Source organism: Rutidosis leptorrhynchoides, unplaced genomic scaffold (assembly GCF_046630445.1).
Source record: "Rutidosis leptorrhynchoides isolate AG116_Rl617_1_P2 unplaced genomic scaffold, CSIRO_AGI_Rlap_v1 contig311, whole genome shotgun sequence".
Classification (NCBI taxonomy): Eukaryota; Viridiplantae; Streptophyta; class Magnoliopsida; order Asterales; family Asteraceae; genus Rutidosis; species Rutidosis leptorrhynchoides.
In genome coordinates, this window is record NW_027266554.1 from 30780 (window position 1) to 51387 (window position 20608).

Genomic DNA, 20608 nt, shown 5'->3' on the forward strand with positions numbered 1-20608 from the left:
CCAAACTTTCAAAGGTCCAATAGCTCGGGATGGTTTACGCATTGGGGATTTGGGTTACCTAACACTAGGTCACCTAGCAAAATGCTAATAAAAAGAGAATTGTTATAAAGTGAAAGATGGAAACATCATAATATGGATAAGCACGATTAAATTCATGAGATTGCAATCCTCTCAATAATTATAGAATCCGAAGTGAAGTGTGAAGCAGAATAATTCGCAATTGATATGATAATTCCATCAATCATATATGTTTTGACTTCATAAATAAAAGACAAAAAAAAAAAAAAAAAGAGTATGGAGGAAAAACTCTGTGTTTTCCCCCACCCCTCAAGCTGACAAGGATGATGATGATGAGACCGATTTCTCAGTTCACGTGCGCCAGCCCCCATCCCACCACGACAACCTCGTTCCCGTCCGCACTGCACTGCCGTCAGATGGAAGGAAGGAAGGAAGGAAGGGAAAATCCGAGATCGCAAGTGGGGAGAGATGCCCATGCTCCCCGCCACGTGTCCGGGCCCCCCCATCGCCCCGTCCCCAGGTGCCGCCGCCCCCGGTGCACCCGCGCGTCACTCTATCACCTCCCCTCCCAGTCTCAAGACCCAAAAAAGACAAGCTACATCAAGTCAAGCTACAAGAGGGAAGGAAAGGAAGGCAGGAGAGAGAAGATGCACTTAGCTTTTGCTCCTCGCTGGTGAGGTGGCCCCTCCGAACAACTTGTGCGGCGGTGCCTGTTGCTCTCCCCTCTTTCTTTCATTCTCTCTCTAGGAAAACAACCTAATAGTTTTACCGACCAAAAAAATCTAATAGTTCCATCCACGATTAGATGGGGAACCGACCATGTGACTTTCGGTTTCGGAATTTTGAAATCGGGAATCGACCATGTGACCCCCGATTTTATAATTCTAAAATTAGGAATTGAACCGGTTAATTCTTAATTCTCCATAACCTTCCACTCTTTCTATTTTGGGTGAAAGAGTATTTATTAATAAAACATGATATGGGCAATTAATTCTCAGATCAGTCCGTTCTTGGCTAAGAATTGGGATCCAAGACCCCATGGAGCAGAACCGCCCAATTCCCTATTCTTCCAGAAACCCTTCAAATTCAATACAAAGTAGAAATTTCATAATGAAACACAAGTCATCTTTCAGACTCGACTCAGATTTGGGAACCGATCCCGCAACTCCCAACTCCAAAATTTTTGGAATCATCCACTTTTTATCCCGCGCGAGAAAAGCGAAATCTTCATAACAACAACAACAATAATAATAAAAGACACGCGGAAAAGCAGCACGGTGTCAAAATAAATAAAAAAAGAGAGCAAAGGTCGGTGAAGCGATTAAGGTTATTCGATCACGTCCGGATCGATTCGGTTTCCGACTTCAACCGGGTATCAGACGAACGACACGAGGATGCCGTCCCCTGTGTTTTTGTCGGGCAATGCAAAAAGGAGGAAGGAGGAGGAGGAGGCGTGAAAAGAGCGTCGTCCTTCCCTCGGTAGCTCCGTTTGGGTACCTTTCGGTATTGTCCGCGCGTAGGTCACCTCCCAACCGTCTCGCCTCCATCGCCATTCCTTTTCTTCGTTAACATCGAAGCTCCTCTCCCTCTTCTCTCTTTCTGTATTTATTCTTTCTTTGCATCTCATTGGCCCAGCCTCCGCACATTCCTGTCTCTTATAATTCAGTTTATAATTCCAGAGCTTCTCTCTCTAGAGTTTTTACATGGCGCCCATGAAGATCAAGAGGCCGCCCTCCAGCTCCGCTTCCCAGACCCTCACCTCCGCCTCCTCCCAGGAGGCCCGGCTTCTCGTCCGCGAGACCCTCCGCATCAGCGCCAACCTCGCCTCCGCCCCCGCCCCCGCCCCCGCCCCGCCTCCGCCGGTTGCGGCGGAGGCGAGCCGGGAATTGGCGGCCGCCGTCGGGGTCGGGCTCGCGGGGGAGCAATTCGTGGGGTCCAGCTTGCGGCTGATCTGCTGCGAGGAGATCGACGGGCGGAGGTGGCAGTACGTGGCCGAGGACGAGGGGTCGGCCCCCGGGAGGTTCAGGAAGGGGTCGTTCCGCGCTGTCGGCCTGCAGTCCCCTCAATCCCCTGCTGACGTCAGTTCCGCCTTTCCTCGTTAGAAATTGTTCGGTTCAGTGCGTTCGTCGATCTGATTAGGATGCATTGTTGCATGTGTGTTTGTGCGTGTGTTGCTGTCGGTGCGTACGGTTGAATTGGGCACTTTTGGAGGCGCCAATGTGTGTCATGCATCTTGCGGGGAAGCTCGGGACTTGTGCTATGGTGATGATGATGATAAATATTCAGTTTTTGGAGTGAGATTGCTCCGTTGCTTTTCGATTGGAGTTGGAAAGTTTGCTTCCTTATGTGAAAGGAAGTGAGTGTTTTGCTAGTTTGTTCGTTTCGATTTTGATTCGGTTTGCCCACGATTTGTCTTGGATGCCGATATCCAGATTCTCTTCTTTGGAGGCTTGGAATTGTCATGTGGATGATCGACTTCTCGCGTAATGCTTACCTGTGTGTCTACCTGATTACGAGTTGTACACGTGCCGTCATAGGGTATATTTGTGGGGCTTGTCTCATGTCTGGGATGAGATAAATGTGGAATGCAAATTCAAGCATGAATGTGTAAGAAGCATAGGGAGACTGTCGTGATCTTGGCTCTTTTCACAAGATCAGTTATATGCTGAAATATTTTGGTTTTCCGGTTGGTTCTTTGGTAGCTCGTCTAAGTTTCTTTGTGCTGCTTGCTTGATGCAGGTTGATTGGACAAGCTGTAATCGGGTCATCCCCTGCTTTGATGTTTTACTTGTCGTGTTCTGCTTTTCTCTGGCTAATAAATGTTCATGCCAATGATGAACAATAAATTGCCTACCGCTCAAAAAATAAATGTGCCGAGTTTTTCTGCAACCTCACTATCATGCTTGCTTCGATTCAGGAGTTCATGTCATTTGTAAGATCCTATGTCGTGCCTGATGGTTTTCCTGATAGTGTCACCCCCTCATACGTGCCTTACATGACATGGAGAGCTTTAAAGGTACTGCTACGATCTTACAAATCTCCCATTCTAGCAGAATAAGAAGCCTCCTTCGTAGTACTGTACACCTGGATCAGGTCATATTAAATTGCTCCAAAATGCCGCATACTTTAATCCTCCCTGGCTCTCAAACATAGTTATGTCTGTTGCAGCACTTCTTCGGTGGAGCAATGGGAGTTTTCACTACACGGACCCTTTTGAATTCTGTCGGAATTTCAAAAAACACGGCTACTTCTGGTGCAGTTGCTATTAACTGGATTCTCAAGGTAGGACTGTTTAGCATATTTCCGAATAAGTCTGTGATCATTTAGTCAATAACATTAAAGCGGAAGCCCTACAAGATCTTCCATGGAATTTGTAATTGGCTATTGCACCCATGGTAGCATGCGCCTTTGATTACTCCTGATAGTCCCTGTGATAAAGGTGCCTCATGCCTTCAGTTAGTCGTGATAGTGCTGCTGATAAAGGATTTCTTTAGCATTCCCCTAGGTTCTTAATATCTATACCAAGTAAATTTGGCTGTTCTGCAAACTGCTTCAATGTTACATCAATACTTGTTCAGTTGCTTGATTTTCTTTATTACATAACGTTTCCAGTTTACCTTAGGTTCTTTTCCTCCTTTCAATCTCTATTTTGTCCCTTTTTCTGTTGGAGGGGGTAGGGGTGGTTAATCTTTGGCATTAGAGTAATTAAGCCAGAGCTTGAATCTCTGTTCATGATATTCTATGGATATGGTACCATTGTAATTTTGGCTATTTTTCCCCTTTTCTTTCCTTGGGAGTGTTGCTATTTCCAGTATTTTATTAAAAAAAATTTTAAAGAGTTGCGCGTGATACGAGAACCCCCTTCTGGTGCTGCAAATACTAGCACAACACGCGTGAATAGGATTGTTTGGATGGAAGAGTGCGAAGCTGATGGTTCTGTCGAGTAGTTATATAAAGGTGACATATTATGGTGATTGGATGAACTAGGCAATGCAGCTCTCTGCTTAGAAGTTGGACCATTAATAATTATATGCCTCTCTGTATGAAGCGACACAAGTTTGACTGAGGGTGTTTGATTCTCGTTACTGTTTTAGATTTTGTACGGATTAGTTAGCTTAGTTGCAAAAAGTAGGCATTGGCGTTGGAGACTTGCAGTGCCAATGAGTTGCACTATTTTAAATTCAGGGAAAGAAACATGAATGGGACTTTCTTTATCTTGGAGTTTGATTGTCAATTTACTTTTCCTCATAACTGGTTAAAGTTGCACCAAAACTGTAGGACGGTGCTGGACGTGTTGGGAAGATGCTTTTTGCAAGGCAAGGAAAGAAGTTTGATTATGATCTAAAGCAGGTAACATGCATTTTTTTTATGCCTATAAGTAGGTGCTGGCTTTTGTACTGGAAATATTGATTTTCTTCTTGCATTGCTGGAAAATTTTAGTTGCGCATTTCGGGGGATCTTCTAATGGAATTAGGTGCTGGATTGGAGTTGGCAACTTCAGCTGTGCCTCATCTTTTTCTTCCTTTAGCATGTGCTGCCAACGTAGTCAAGGTTGGATATACTTCATCGATATTTGACACGATTTAATTTCTTTTCAGTCCCTTCACTTCTTAGCACTTAATATGCAGAATGTTGCTGCCGTAACATCAACATCTACCCGGACACCAATTTACAAAGCTTTTGCTAGAGGAGAAAATATTGGAGATGTTACTGCCAAGGGAGAATGTGTTGGCAATCTTGCGGACTTGGTACATACTAAAAGATTTGAGACAGATGTATTTGTTCCTTTGATTAACATGTACACTACATAAGGATCCGATGCATTGGTTTTAACAAGATCCCCAGTTTTTAGATTGGTCCCACAGCGAAAATAGCGTGCACTGTGAACTTGCTTTTGACTGTCTAGCTGAGATCGATTACTTTCTTTAACGTTAGTTTTGACAATGAAATTAAGTTGGAGCATTTTAAATCAATTTTTCTCTGGCAGTATGACGACTTGTTTAAAATACCCATTATGAGCATATTGATCACTGTACCTCATTATGTAACAGAAACTGGCAAGATAGCATCAGCACTGCATCCTTTTCCTTTCCCTTTAAGTATTAAAGATGCTTAAATTATGTGCATACTGTTAGTATCTAAAAGAGAGCTTCTTGAGTTGCTAGTAGTTAATCTACTATTTCATAGAAGAAGAGTTAAATCTACTTGGGGGAGCGTTTGTTTTCTATCTTTAGTTCATTGCCCTTACTTTTGCAAATATGCTTCATTGGCTATTTCTACCCTGAAAATTCATTTATGGCCTCTATTTCCTTGGAGCGTTCTGTTTCTTTAATGTAATATATATTAGCTTTTATTAGTTCGCATCAACAAATCAATGAAAATGTACCATTCTTGACTTTTTGGGACTGATATGGGTATGGAAACTTACTGCAAATGCTTAGAAATCATGTTCTTTCCATTCATCTTAAGCTCCATGAAGTTTCTGTAAGATTCTAATGGAGGATATGTCCTTGGACAGTCAAATTTCCTTTTTTTTTTTTTTTTTTTTTTAAATTCTAATAATGCATATTAAGGTTTAAGGTTGATATGCAAGTGGTGCATGCTTAATTCATGACAGAAAGGTTGTTATTACTTGTGTGAGTGGTAATGTGAGTTCAGTTTTCCTTCTTCCCTCCTTATCTTTTGCTTTTCATTTCTTTTCGACTCTGAATCTCCCACTCCAGTCATTGCTATGCTTGTGAAAAAACTAAGGAAAAAGAAGAGGGTGGGCAGGTAGAATGGTACATTTTACTTTGACTGTTTACTGCTGTCTGCATTGTAGACTCAAGAATTGAGGATTTTGGATTTTATAAATGATAATCACTGATGCGTGTCTTGTATCATTTTATAGTTGGGAACTGGCATGAGCATTATGATCTCCAAAAGGAATCCCTCGTTGGTTAGAACATTTGCTCTTTTGTCATGCGGATATATCTTCAGCTCCTATCAGGAGGTTTGTTTGCAAAACTCTCTCTCATGCACACAAAAGCACCTTTTCACATTCACAGGGTGCTGAGATATTGAAGGAAAATGCTTTCTTGTGCAATGTTTGATTTCTTGATCCATGTCTTGTTGTGTTTTTTGCAGGTGAAGTCTGTGGTTCTGCATACATTGAACCGTGCAAGATTCAGTGTGGCTGTGGATTCATTCCTCAAGACAGGTGAGAATGTGTTTCTTTGTGGCATGGATGACATTATAGTCATTCTTCTGATAACGATCTGGTCATCCCCATGGTAAGCTGTCATGATGTGGACGGTGCATACGTGTCTTACAGTTAATTATATGTTGCTCAATATGCAGGTCAAGTCCCATCTTTGCGAGAAGGGAACATGAAAGAAAGTATATTTACCTTTCCATGGTTGAAGGAGAGACCGATTGTTCTTGGTACATATTTTGAAGATTGAAAGAAAGAACTTACCCTATTTCTTCAAACGTCTGAGCTGAGCTCTTTCATTTGACAGGACCAAGATTCAAGGATGCCTTTCAGGATGCAGGTGCATATCTGGCCATAGCACCTTTGTTTGAGGTATATCTCTCCCCCTTTTCTCTCTCTCTCTCTCTCTCAACCTTACTTTGTGTGCATGTGGGGTTTTGTGTGTTTGCATACTCCCTTTTGTCCTGTATTGCCTTTGTAATAAGCAAGGATTTGATCTTGATTGATGACAGCAAGAAAAATATATTGTCACTTACAATCCATCCAAGGGTAAAGTGTTTGCATTGCTGAAGGAAAAGGCAAAGCCAGACGACGTTCTTAAAGCAGCCTACCATGTGAGACACTGTTGCTTCCTGCATTTCTTTACTCCATTTCACTGAGTAAATTTGCCTGTCTTTTCACGTGAGGGTCTTACTATGTACATATCTCTGCTTCAGGCTCATGTGCTTCTGCATTTTCTACACTCATCAAACAAAGGCTGGTCATCTTCTGAGACTCCACAAGAACCAAGTTACTCATCCCTTGCTGTAGCAGCTGCCAACCTCGAGGATCGCATTGCCAAGTCTTGTGAGATGGTGTTGGCCTCTTATGGGCATTTTAAGAGTAAAGCAGCAGAACAGGCAAGTGAATCTGCACCTCATGTTATTTAAAAAGACAGAGTTTAACTGCTTCCTGTTCCCTCTGATGTGTATATGCATGCCTCGGTATCACTCCCGGCTCTGTCCTGGTGCTAGCATTGGTGTGGCAAGCACTCAGTCAAAACTGAGAATGACATTATCATCATATAGCTCTTCCAGCTTCATTGGGACAACCAAAACTCGCCTTACGATTCTTGCCTAGAGCTTAAACTATTCATAGGATCTAACAAATTGAAAATGTTCTTGTTCCAGGGGTGGGTGATGTCTGAATCACTTCTTAATCCCGGTCGAGCTCGGTTGTGTTGAAAAAATCGACAGGATAAGATTCAAATACTTGGTTGACTTTTATCCTCTTCCCACCTGTGGAAGGCATTGAAGATCTATTCCAGATCTTGAGCATCTCCTACACAGATCCCACTGTCAAATAACAGCAATCATGTATATCGAGGATACAAACAAGCTGTTACCCCAAGGGGCTCTGTCTGCCATGGCAATTATTGATGGCTCCTATCTAGCGGTCAAAATCCAGACTAAAACATGTCACTTAAGGGAGTCTCTGCTCAATCATGTGCAAGCGAACTGGCAAGATGGAATTATTGATGTCCCAAAAGTAGCTGTACCATGGTACCTTTTCCTTGTATTTGGGGTGACATCACAGGGCAGGTTCTCTCTCTCTCTCTCTCTCTCAAGAAAAATTTTGAATGTGTCACTGGCTTGCTTCTTTTGTTTTTTTCTTTTGGTCTTTCAGTGACATTCCAATGTTTCTCTTCCCGCTCCCAAAATTGTATCATAATCTTTTGGTTTTCTTGTCATATTTATAAGTTTCGGTTGGCGTATCGTATATGTGGATTTATATACCGAGTATATCTGATACTTTACTTTATAATTTCGCTGCATATATCGAGGTCTGAAGCATTACAAAGATTGTTTTTCGGCCTCTTTCGAACTGTAAACTAAATAACAAATCAGGGCATTGAATTCTGTACCCTTAAGGGCACACTGAATGAACTATATTAGTCCTACCTAAAATCAGGACTAGAGCTGTCTCAGGTTAGAAGATCTTGAACGTCGACTGGCTTGCCACTGCCCAGAATCGAGCGGCAGAGACACGGACCCAAATTTTAACTGACCTGTCTTGTCCATATGAGCGTCTATTACAATGCTTGTCTAGCTTAGCGTTTGTTAAGATGCATCTGTGTTAAACATGAGCGAGGAAGTAAATACTAATGTGGATTCGTTACAGCTGAAAGGAGCAGTGAATCCATAGGGTGAAGTGCCTCTAGGGAAATTAGATCGAACTAAACACGTCGTGAAGTCGGCTAATTCAGCTTAACCCCGGATTCATCGATCCACCAGAAGGAAGACGGAATAATTCCGATGCAATACTAGTTTAAAAGTCAATGACCGGGGTCACGAGCAGCGGATGCATGAGCGAACAAGGGGGGCCCTATTAAATTGTGTCGGTCGTCCTTGTGTTTTTAGAGTGTTCGTGTGGATGGACCAAGTAGCACCCCTATTAATTCCGTGTTGGAGTTCACGCATGATGTGTGGAGACATTCGAGACTCTCCTTTGATCGAATCAACAATGACCGTGACTTTTTCGTATTGGCCAATATACGTAGGAAAATTACCCCAAAAAAAAAAAAATTATCGTCTAAATGTCAATTCCATTCTAAACTTTTCAATTACCTTTTGATAATTTATTACTATAGTATTTTCGATTAATTTTGGCTCAAAGTGGCTAATGCAGACATGTGAGGTGATACGGCCAGTGTTGATGTGAATAATTTTCGAAGTAAGAGCATGCATCCCCCATTCATGACATATAATTAGCATCGATTCCCAATCGAGTTGACTTGATCAAAACCCAAGACCATGCAAATTTAGAATAATTGAAAAATCATTCAGGTTAGCGTCGGTCGTGCAATGCAAGTAGGTTAGTATCCAAATTAAGCGATTTTCAGTCAAAATTGATCGGAATGACTAATTGGCAAATGATCAAAAGGTTTAAGATTCAATTGGTTAAATTAAAAGGTTTAGAATTTAGTTGGCATATCTATAAAATAGATTAAGACTTTCTTGGATAATTATCAATGACTCGTGCCGATGGAAATGGGGGTCTGGTCTGGACCAAAGCCAAATTGTTTCTTTAAAACCCCACGCATAGGCCACGCTGAGATTGACATTTCGTCAACCTCTAGGCAAACCCACTTTTACGTGGGCGTCAACGTTTGCCACTATCGAAAAAAAGAGAGGGAGACAAAGGCAATGTTTCGTTTTGCTTCGAGTCCCACCGGGTCCATCCCGAAGCTTTTCCATCCTCACGTCTTGCTTTCAGCCAGAGAGATGTTTTTCGCCTCAAAGAAAGTGCAATTCTGTTCTCAACCGAAAAGTCACCTGCCATCGTTCTCGCAAATTTCAAACAAGAAAGGTCCTCCATTCGATTATTCTTTTCGCGCGAAGGAAGAACTCGCATGAAATACCAAATTAACCTGCATTGTAATATGCATTAGAACCTATCCACGCGCAAACCCCGGCATCTGAGCATAAAGAGTCCGTTAGAAACGATTATAGACTTACTAATTTGATTGCTTGCAGGGGGATCAGCAAGATAGATGTGCAGCCTCCTCTACTCTTTTTGAGTTAGGTCAAATTTTTTAATAGAGTCAGCCGGATCATAAGTTTTTCAATGAGAGTCGTTCTGTCCAATTTGACAGTTGGATGGTATTGCAAATTTTTTACTTCGACCGCTTGATCTTGAAGATGCAAGTTATGATTATTCTCATGTCTCCAAAATTCCCATGTCTCCAAACTGCTTCTGGAAGGCATCAAGAATCGTACCGACGGATCAATGAATCACTACGAATGAACGGTTCGAGCTATTTTTGTCGAATGTCCCGCCCATCCCTTCAAACGCTCGTCACTAGGTTCCTCTGCAAAGCCTGCTGTTTTGCATGAAAGCTCACGAGCATGTAGGGCTCATAAAGAGTTTTCCAAGAACTAATCAGTCGCACATTCGGAAGACTACTAGCTAATACGAGGCTCGAAAGACATTTGGTCACGACAGCCTCATTGGATACCTACCTTTCGACTAGTTTAGGACCAAATCTTCCTTCCAACAGTTCCACTACGGAGTTTTTCTTAGCCAAATTGCCTGAGGCCTACGCTTTTTTTAATCCAATCATTAGCTTCCAAATTGAAACCAAACTCACTGATATATAACCGGCCAAGAGAAGTTCTCATGAAAACGTGATGATTATACCATAAGAAGAAGCTTTTAAACTTTTTAGAGATTGGTTGAATATCAGCAGCATCAATGTCGCTGACTTCCCTAATAGGTATATAGATGGAATGAAAATTGAAGTGATACAATAGTAATTGGCGGAAGTAGGAGGGAGATTTAAGTAGAAAGACGTGTCTATTTGCGAAATACAAAGAACAGTGTGCGGTGAAAAATAAAACTTGAAGGAAGAATCATGTGAAGAAAGGAGGTGTCTGCTTGTGAATTGCACCGAATGGAATATGCCAAATCTTTTCCTCAATGTCAAGAGAAGTTTGGGCAAGTAAAAGTGGAGAAACAACTACCTTGTATTAAGAAATTGGCTAGTGCTCAAATAGAGCCGAGAGTCAGCTCAGAGACATCAAAGAGGGAGCCTTAGTTCGAGTAGTTAAGACATACCTAGTTAACGTATAACTCATTGATTTGTGTGAAAGGTTAACTCTAGTAGATTTGCTGATAGACTCGGAATTTGGTCCCTATTAGAGATCTCCTCAGGATGAGGTCTTCAACTTTCTTTCTGCATCCCAAGAAGCGGTAGTAGAAGTCTCATATCTTATCCTACAGAGATTTTGAAGAGAGAGCTCAAGTGCAAAACTACTTAACTTATAAATTATTATTTAATTTTTTTTGGTAACCTGGCTCCAATTCAACATGTTAATGTACTCGGGCCTTAACTACCTCTTAGAGATCTAACCTTAGAATGAGATACTAGACTTCTCTACACATCCGAATAGGCAGCAATAGAGTCGATGATTGATCAATGACATCAATATGTTTTAGTATTTGTTGATCATCTCGAGAAAAGGATCTCTTAAATTCCGTGGTTGTCAGGGGAGGATTACCATCACAGTTCAGTCTGCACCAAAGAGAGATAATGAGTGAAGGCGTACTTTGTGCCATAGCACCGCCGGCTCCGCTGTAGCTCAGTGTGGTTATTACAGATGTGGCAATTGGCATTAATGGATGTTGCAGCTAATAGCAACCCGGCGAATATTTAATTTAAAATATGCTGGTGTAGAATGATACTATTGATTAGGGTGAAGCAGTCTAATACGGAAAACTCCCACGTATGAGTGAGATTTGCATGTTGAGGCACATGTAGGGTATTAATTTGGTGAAAGAGCCATACAATTACTCATTAATGTAGTATAAAACAATTAATATATCGAGTCAACCATAACGGGTTGACTTAAATTTTTTAGTGAATTTGGTCAAATTAGATACACAAATGAGCTTAGACTTAATCAGACTTCATTTTGACGGTCGATCCATGATGAGATATTGAAGTTCTGTTACGATGTTGAAATGTAGTGATTTCGGCTAAGGGTTTCATGAAAATGTGAGGTAGAAACCTATTTTTCTCTCTTCCTTGACAGAAGAAAAAGAAAACTAATTATTGATATTCGACAAGAACTATCTGATGCCCGTATGAACTTGACAAAGTTCATCATTATATGATTACCGGATTTGAAAGAGCACACTCTAGAAGTTTAAACAGTTGTGTTTTGATGTATTTTTGGGATATTATAGCAGACTTTACCGGATCATTTGTTTCTAAGGACGTGCGATGTTTCGGGAGGCTAAAAGATTGTAAAGCATCAATGTCCAGCTGGTAAATCATCATCACCAACATCATCTTCTCGCACGTTTAGCTAAAGCTTTAACAAGAATGACTCTTTATCAGCATGAATGGAGTACAAAACTCAGTACAGCTTATACATACGAAGGGAAAGCACTTAGAAATCACACAATGACAATAACTCCTCCATGAGACATTCGCCTGTCTAAATCCGCATCTTGTAATGAAGGCAGAATAATGATAGCATAATCAATAACCTACAGATATATAACTATCAGATCCTGGGGAATTCATTAAGACAAACTCTCTCTTAAAAAAAAGGACAGTTATGGCGATCATTTCTGACTCTAAGTTGACACAAAGAAATCCGGCTCACATCAAAACATAAAGGTAACACCAAACTGATCATTATAATAAACCCACTCATGTATATGCAAATCCATAACGAGTTCAACGTTCTGACTAATTTAATTTAATGAACTGGGTGTGTTATTATTGGAGGGGTTCTTCTTGGCAAGGTTGTGCTTGTTGTTGTGCATCCACACCTTGAGCACTCTCCTCTTCACTCCAATCTCTTGACAGAACTGCTGAACCACCGACTCTTCCTGCTTCTGGATCTTCCAACCCACCTTCTCTGCGAAGCTGAACATCTTCTCCTTCTGCTCCTGGGTGAACTTCGTCCTGAACCTCTTCTTCACCGCCTGGTGGTGCGGTGCCCGAATTGCCCCTGCCCCGCCTCCTCCGCCGCTGCCACCACCGTCCTCCTGGTCATCGGACTCCGAGGGGCCTGAGTGGGAGTGGGCGCCAATGCTGTAAGGGATGATCATCTGGTGGTGGAGCTGTGGAGGTGCTCTTGAGGAGATGAGAGTGCCTGCAGCTGTAGGGTAGACTAACCCATGATGATGATGATGAGGCGGCTCGTGGCCACCCAGCACATTGACATTCTTGGGGTGGATCTGGTGGCCCAGGATAAATTTCCTCCCAGACTTGTTCATCAGATTGTGTGGTGGGGTCTGGTTGTACCATTGATGTTCGTGATCATCACCACCACCTTCAACTTCTTTCCTGTGGAAGTTCCTGTGGCAGTTACAGGCTGAGCAGGTGAGGGCTTCGATGGTGCCTTCCTCTCCGCTGGGCATGAACTCGCCGCACCCGTCCATGGCAGTCCCTCCCATGGCGGCTGCATGGTTCTTGAGGCACTCTTTGTACTTGACCACCACCTTCTTGTAGGGCATCACGTGCTGGTGCTGAGGCTGAGGCTCCTCCAGAGGAGGGTGGTGGGGGGTTGGTTGTGGAGGAGGGCCATTGGAGGGGATGCGAGGGAGGTTGATGTGGTTGTTGTGTGATGCGATTGGCAGAAGAAGGGTCATGTTGTTGTGGTTGATGAATCAAGTGGCCTCCATGACCCCCGCCAAAGCTGCTGTTTATGGGGATTGGGATGTCCGTATCTTGACTTGGAAGCTCCATTGATTCTCTCTCTAGCGTGTGTCTTTGCTATAATTATGTCTTTTTATTTAATGGGGTCTCGGTTTGTTTGTCTGGAGACAAAAAGGGGCAAGCAAGCAACAGGAGAAGAAAGACAAGGAAAGGAGGTTTAACAATGATTAAGCCGAAAAGGGTTTTGCTTTCTAGCGAGACTTCTAGAAAATCTTGCACTTTAAAAGGGCTAAACAAAACAAAACCCTAGTTCATCACTGCAAACTTCAGAAGGTCAACATGGGAAGGGCGTGCGCGTGGGAAGAAGAAGAAGAAGAAGAAGAAAGAAGAAGCTGACAAGTCGGATTAATTAGTGCTAAACAAGGAGGACACAACCAAGCCCTCTCTCTCTCTCTCTCTCTCCCCTCGCAAATTTCTTCTTTTCCGCTTCCCGAAACCAAGCAGAGAAGTCGGGATCAGAGCTCACGCTTCACCATCTAAAGTCTTTTGAGAAAAACAAGAATGATTACAGCAGGGAAGAAGAAGAAGACTAGCTAGTAGTAGTGCCCTGAATACATTATTAAGGTAGCAGACAAAGGGGAAGCACAGAATGGCATGAAACCAAACCATTATGATGACTAAAAAAACTCACATGAGCATCATTTGTGACTTCTGAGCACAAACAGCTTCCTAGGCTGAGGATGACCCAGTTTAGCACGGAGAGAGAGAGGGGGGAAGAAAGAGAGACAGAGAGTGAAGAGTGACAGAGAGAAAGAGAGAGAGAGAGAGAGAGTGGTAAATAGCTAGGGCGGGTTTTGCTTTGCTAGTGAAGCACGCTTATGGGGAGCTTATAGAGGGGCGGAGAGGTGAGAGAGTGTAAAAAAAGCGAGAGGAGAGGGAGAGAGGGCATGGGGGAAAGAAAAGCAAAAATCTTTTGCAGACAAAGAGGGAATGGAAATGAGTTAACAAGATGATAAAATCCAAAAAAAATAAAAATAAATAAAAATAAAGGGGAGAAATGAATGAAAGAAAGAAAGAGAGTAAGAAAAGGAGGTGGTGTGCACTGTTTGCTTTGCTTGCACTATCAGGCATCCAAGTTTTACGCCAGGTTGCACCAGTGTGTCAGAGAGAGAGAGAGAGAGAGAGGGCCTCGACTCGAACAAATTACACAACACGAACACACAAGATTTCTTTTCTCGCATTCAATTCTGGTGTCATAAAACAAGTGAGCGAGTGTGCAGCTGCATGCTCTTCATGTGAATGATGCATTTCAATATAAATGACAGCTTCTTTCCATCACCATTGTAATTTCTGAATGATGGATATTATATATTATATATTATATATGTATGGTATGTAATGATGGGTTTGTCTTTGGTATGGCTACAGCCATGGGGCATGAACCATCCATCTTATTTATAGTCCAATTTATTAACTGTTCACACAAATTCTTTTCACGTTATACACTGCTATATCTCTTTCTCAAAATGCTTATTAGGGTATACCTGTGGCATGTACCAACATGGCAGGAGTATGCATTTATTGGACAATTTATGCATTTCCAGAATAGGGAGAAGAACCGACCAAAATAAATAAATAAAGAAATAAATAAAATAGGGAGAAGTCTAAATTGTGGCTGACACAGCACATTCCATTTGTTATCTAGAAATAATGACACCATATCAACATACTATTTTGATTCGGCAATGAAAATTTGTTAATTATCTTATACTCGGGTGGAATTATTTTGGACGACAATATATCACGTAGCTTACGATAATTTGATCATCGGCTGCTTTTTCTAATATTCATCAGTGAGAGATGACTTTCTTTTCCTCTCTTTTCTTTTACTCTTTAAATTGAAAAAATTTATGGTATAAATGACTTTTGCTTCTCCAATATCTTATTTGACTACAATATTGGATGTACATAAAAATTAAGGCTGATTCGCTTATGTCAATTTATCATCTTTTTTGAGCAATTAGTCCATTGGATCTAAATATGGAATTAGAGAGTTCAATATATTAACCATAGTCATAATTTAATCTATGTTTTGTAATTTCTAACATATACATACTCAATCTCAACAAGAAATTAATGAAATTCGTATATAATCAAGTTCATGTGAAAAGTCATAGCTCAATTATAAAAATGTAATAATGACTATGTGCTTGAGTTACTATATGATTCGGGATCAAATTGTGATGTATATCTAAGCAAAAGTCTTATGAAATTATGATTTATATACACATCGCATTATACACAAATTTGGGCCTTCATCCTTTTTACCTGAATATTATTTGAATGAAACACACTTTAGCGCCACCATCAATTTTTTAAGTGATTATGTGTGCTATTATTTATATTATGCCAAATGCACGATTTTATAACTAGTTCACATAGTGACACAAATAAAGAAAATATCTTAACTTAATATTTGGATGAAGATAAAAAAAAATTCTTATTATTTAATGGAAAGCAAAACGATAGGACTGAGAGAATAGTAAGAGAAGAAAATAAAATCTTAAAAAAAGTGACAACTCAAAGATTCTGTTTGTTTCATAAAAAATAAATAATTTAAAAAAGATTTTTCTTAAAAATGATTACTTATATAACTTACGAAAATGAAAATTATTTTCAATTTTTACAAAAATAATTATATATAAATTATTGTCGATATTGAAAAAAATTTCCATTCACTAATAATTTGAAGCAATACAAGCAGTTATTTTTTTAAAAAATATTTTTTAAATCATTAATTATTTGTAAAGCGAACGGAGCCTAAGAGAAAGAGGGCGAGGAGAGAGAAACAAGGTTATGGTAAGTAACGTTGTTTATTACTAAATTGAGTATTGATAGCATGAGAGTGTTTTTGTCGCTTTAAACAAAAAGCCATGATTATCTACTATCCGAATCTCTCTCTCTCTCTCACACACACACACACATAAATATATATAAAATATCAAATGGCGGATTTGACATTTGTAATACGGTGGGATTCTTTTTTCAGATCTCATATTCTATTGGAAGAGTGGGGGGAAAGAAACAAGAAATCAAAGGAGAGGAGAGGAGGGTTTTTACAGGAGAGAGAGGCCTCTTTTATGGAATTTCATCGTCGAGAGATTGCTTTATTCGCTATTATCGACTTCCCCCACTTTATTCCACTCTCACCACCACGTTTACAACACTTTATCCCCATCTTTAGGGTTTTGTTGCTATCTATGTTGTCTCTTCTTCTAGTAATTCTCTTGTCTTGAGAATACTCGATTTCCCCTTTTTCTGCTTTTTCCCTAGTACCCTTTTGAAGTTTCTCTCTCTTTCACACACACACACATACATACATACATACATATATATATATATATATAGATAGATATTTATTTTCTCTCCTTTCTTTCTTTTTATCATTGTTCCTTGTACTAAGTAGCTCTAGTTGATTCTGACGAAGTATTTATTACAATGGTAGAACGGTTGTTACATTGGAAGTCACGAAATTTGTTTGAATCAGTTGCTAATGTAACTGTATTGATTATGCCTGATGTTTAAGTTTACACTTCGCATCACAAGAAATGTGGAAGTACAAATGAGTGAGGTATGATCCATCGGACCAAGCCATGTACTGATAAAGGAACTTTCATTTTGTCCATTGAAGTCGGAAAATAACATTACGGTATATATGCATTAATTATCCATCCACAAGTTTTCCGAATGTAATGAAAATTCACGAAAATGTACTCTAGATAATACAAAGAAAATAAATGAAAAATAAAATAAAACAGCTCGGTTTTTTGGAAGATTTTCCGGGTAAGACATCGCGATAGGACAAGTCATTTCGAACTTAACAACGTATTCTATGCACTGTTTTCTGTTTGATTTGATCAAGGCGTGAATGTCATACAAAGCAGCAGCCTTAGAGAGTTAGAAAGAAAATCGTAAAGGCTAAAAAAAAAAAATCCAGTTTATATAAAAGGCCAAATATATATCTTAAAGCTCCTGAATTGTTTACAACATTAAAATTGAAATTTATCCGTGAGATACCAAAAGTTAATTTGTTACCATAAATGTGTCTACAATTTTGGCCGGTACAAGTGTTATTGAAGTGGCGGTCGACACATGAGTTAGGGCTTACGTCATGTCCACCCGTGTCGCGGTCCTTCGACGGTCACGCAAGAGGCTAGTCAAGGGCTATGTATTCATTGTGTTAGTTTGCGAGAGCGGTGCCAACTATCGATGAATTGAGGCTAGGGTTGTGAGTTATCACGGGCTAATCCTCCTGTCCTCTCTTTGATTTCCTTTTTATTTATATATCCTTATTTTCAGACTATTCCTTTTTTCTTATAAAATTTTCGAAATACATGACTAATGCAATACCACAGTAGCCGTAGTTCACGAAACTAATGAAGAATGTATTTCGTAGAAGAATTGCCTAAGAACACATTGGATAAGTTTTGAAATTCGAATCATGTCTTACAAATAATATAAAGCTGAAGGTCTTCGAGGATGTCTGATGAAAAAAAAAAAAAAAGAACACAGCAATTGAAACCGGTGCCTCATGGTATGTCTGATACCATGAGGCACCGGTTTAGATTTAAAAAAGAAAAAAGAAACAATCAATGTCGATAGAAAAACAAGTTGGCAATTGGTGCCGATTTCGTAATCCGTCACATCGCAATCATGTTTTAAGATCCATATTATTATTGTTTGCGTGGCCTGCCGTTCCTCACTTCCTCTGTTGTCACAAGACACACAGCAAATATTTGCACAAATTTCGATTTTGCGAAAGAGGGGAGAGAGGGGGTGTCCTTGCGCGAGACAGAGGTGGTGGCCGGACGCAAAGGGTCCACAAATTAATGCTGAGATCGCAAACTCCGAGAAAACCCCGACAATTAATTTCCATAGATTTATGTTTTCCTGACAAAACACACACACCCACAACAACTTCAATCCCATCACCAATCATGATATGTATCTCTCTATCCCAGCTAAGATACACCTGTAAATACTAGAGATTTATACATGCAAGCTCTTATTGTTTCCCTTTTCTTTAGTTCTTCGCATGTATTATTTAAAAATTCAATTCAAAAACTTAAACTAACCGAGAGAGATCGCGTGAATATATGAGTAATACCTTCATCATGTGAAATTCGATTGATGGGAGGTGGACGAATGTATATGAAAGGAGTAGAAATAATTCTAGGGTCATGTTAAAAGGTTTAACAAAAAAATTTAAAAATTTGTGAAAGGAGATTATATGAATATAAAAAAAAAAAATACATGATTCATTGTCAAGTAATCTGGCATGGTATTCTAGTACGTACTATAATCTTGTTTGCGTGGGATAATGATGATGATGCTTTGAGATGCGGGGAGGGGTGAGCAAGAATCGTGAGAACTGTTTCCTCCCTAAAAAGGAACATAAGGGGCACGCCCTAAGATGTTTATGATTCTATGGTTTGGTGATAAAGACCATTCCATATTCTCCACCCTAAGGGAATGAGCCTTTTTTGTGCATTTTTTAAAGCAATTTATCATTAGTCAAATGGGGATCTTGCTTTTGAGACGACAATTATACCTATCTTTACTATAACAAAGCCTCTTCCCAGATTGGGGAAATCTCAACTACTCCCCTTAAGATTGAGGGCCAATCATTTCCAGTTTCTGCTAACAAAAGGAAAAAAATGGGTGCGGCTTTGATTTGTGCATAAGCCTTGCGGGAGGACCCTCAAGCCTTTGCTTTTTCTAGGGTTTGGTGCTCAGATGTGCATGTTAGTCGTCATCATCATCATTTGACATGAACCATCATTTCTATTTCCAGTTAGGGTGAAGTGACTTCGAGAGCCTTTGTTTTGCAACTACTCAAGAGCAATGTGCTCTTCTGCAACAAAAGAACTTAATGGCAATCATCTGTGACCACTCCACCAATTCCCATTTCCCATCATAATTCTTCCTGACTTGGTACATACTCCTCCCTCCCAGTGTCCCTCCCTTTTGCCCTTTTTTTTGGCCCCAAATCAAAAATCTTCCCTTGCGGTTTCAGTCATCCACCTCTCTGATAGAGAGCCCATGATTTTCTTCCTATGTTCTCCCATTGATTACTAAGTTGTTCATACTATTAGTAGGTACATTTATAGTGGTAAAAAAAAATGACACAAACACCAGTAATTTTTTTGTAATATTTGTATCAAAATTGATTTCATATAAGCATACATATGAGACTATTGTAACTATCACAATTACTCTATACGTCTTTGCAATTGATTACGTTCATGAATTTTATTTTTCAACCATTGTACCTAGGATAAATCCTAAAGAGTTTATAGATCACTCTCCCATGTGATATTTCTGAACTCCAAAATATGCTTATGAACATAATATGCTCCACAAATTAAAACTACTTAACAGAAAATTATAGGTAGAGATCTCAAACTTCTAGATTTCTCTTTTACCCATTTGTGAGCTTTTTCATTTTGTCATGTTCCATTGGTCTTTGTACGAAGGAGAGCAAACGATTCACTAACTCAACTTTGCAGAAAATTTTGCAACCTTAAATAGAGTTGGATAGCTTGAGGTGGTAGATATAATTCAATCAAGTACCTCACCATAAATATATATAACACGGGATACCCATCGGGTCATTCCGATGCGTGTAAATTATCTCACGGGAAAATTCATCGCGTAAAAGAAAGCATCCTGGCAAACGAGGAGACGTGGTTACCAGAGGGGGCTCGTTCCTCATCTTGGGACAAATCAATAAATAAGGTGGGAAGATGGGGGGAGTTTGCTTTTGGAATCACGCAATTGCAAGTGATTTGGACGTAAGGGTGGTCTTGTCGGCTCTGCGCTTTCTGTCCTTTGCCTTGGGGTCCTTTCCCTCGTTAAGAGAATCTAATGCAGAGGTCTCTTTTAGCACCTTCTCTCTTTTTTCTCTCCCACATTTCATTGCACCTTTGTTTTTTATAATGTTGTTCTCTTCTGAATTTAACTTTATGCCGAAAAATATTCAAGATCGAGGGAAGCGCAAAGACCAGTCCTTGGGAACATTCCCCCCTCCACTTTTTCTAAGCCAGAAGAAACCAACTTATGACAGCATCCGCGAGATTCAAAGCGAGCGAGAAGCGCACACATTCAGAAAAAGAGAGAGAGAACATCCCTTTGCTTTCACACAATCCGCTGGGTATCTTGCTAGCTTTGCTCTCCCATCTATC

At 40.3% G+C, this 20608-nt stretch overlaps 1 protein-coding gene and 1 pseudogene across 1 annotated transcript; one reads left to right on the forward strand and one right to left on the reverse strand.

Annotated features, from left to right (window-relative positions):
- The first annotated feature begins 1721 nt into the window (after positions 1–1721).
- On the forward strand, positions 1722–7434 carry LOC139882825 (protein root UVB sensitive 6). Its single transcript, XM_071867089.1, has 13 exons — positions 1722–2096; positions 2936–3034; positions 3187–3300; positions 4297–4368; positions 4459–4569; positions 4647–4766; positions 5909–6010; positions 6145–6217; positions 6358–6441; positions 6519–6583; positions 6724–6825; positions 6928–7110; positions 7381–7434. The coding sequence occupies exons 1-13, from the start codon at positions 1722–1724 to the stop codon at positions 7432–7434; spliced, it is 1554 nt and encodes a 517-aa protein (XP_071723190.1).
- A 5020-nt stretch (positions 7435–12454) lies between these two features.
- On the reverse strand, positions 12455–13454 carry LOC139882824 (zinc-finger homeodomain protein 2-like; annotated as a pseudogene).
- Positions 13455–20608: the final 7154 nt, after the last annotated feature.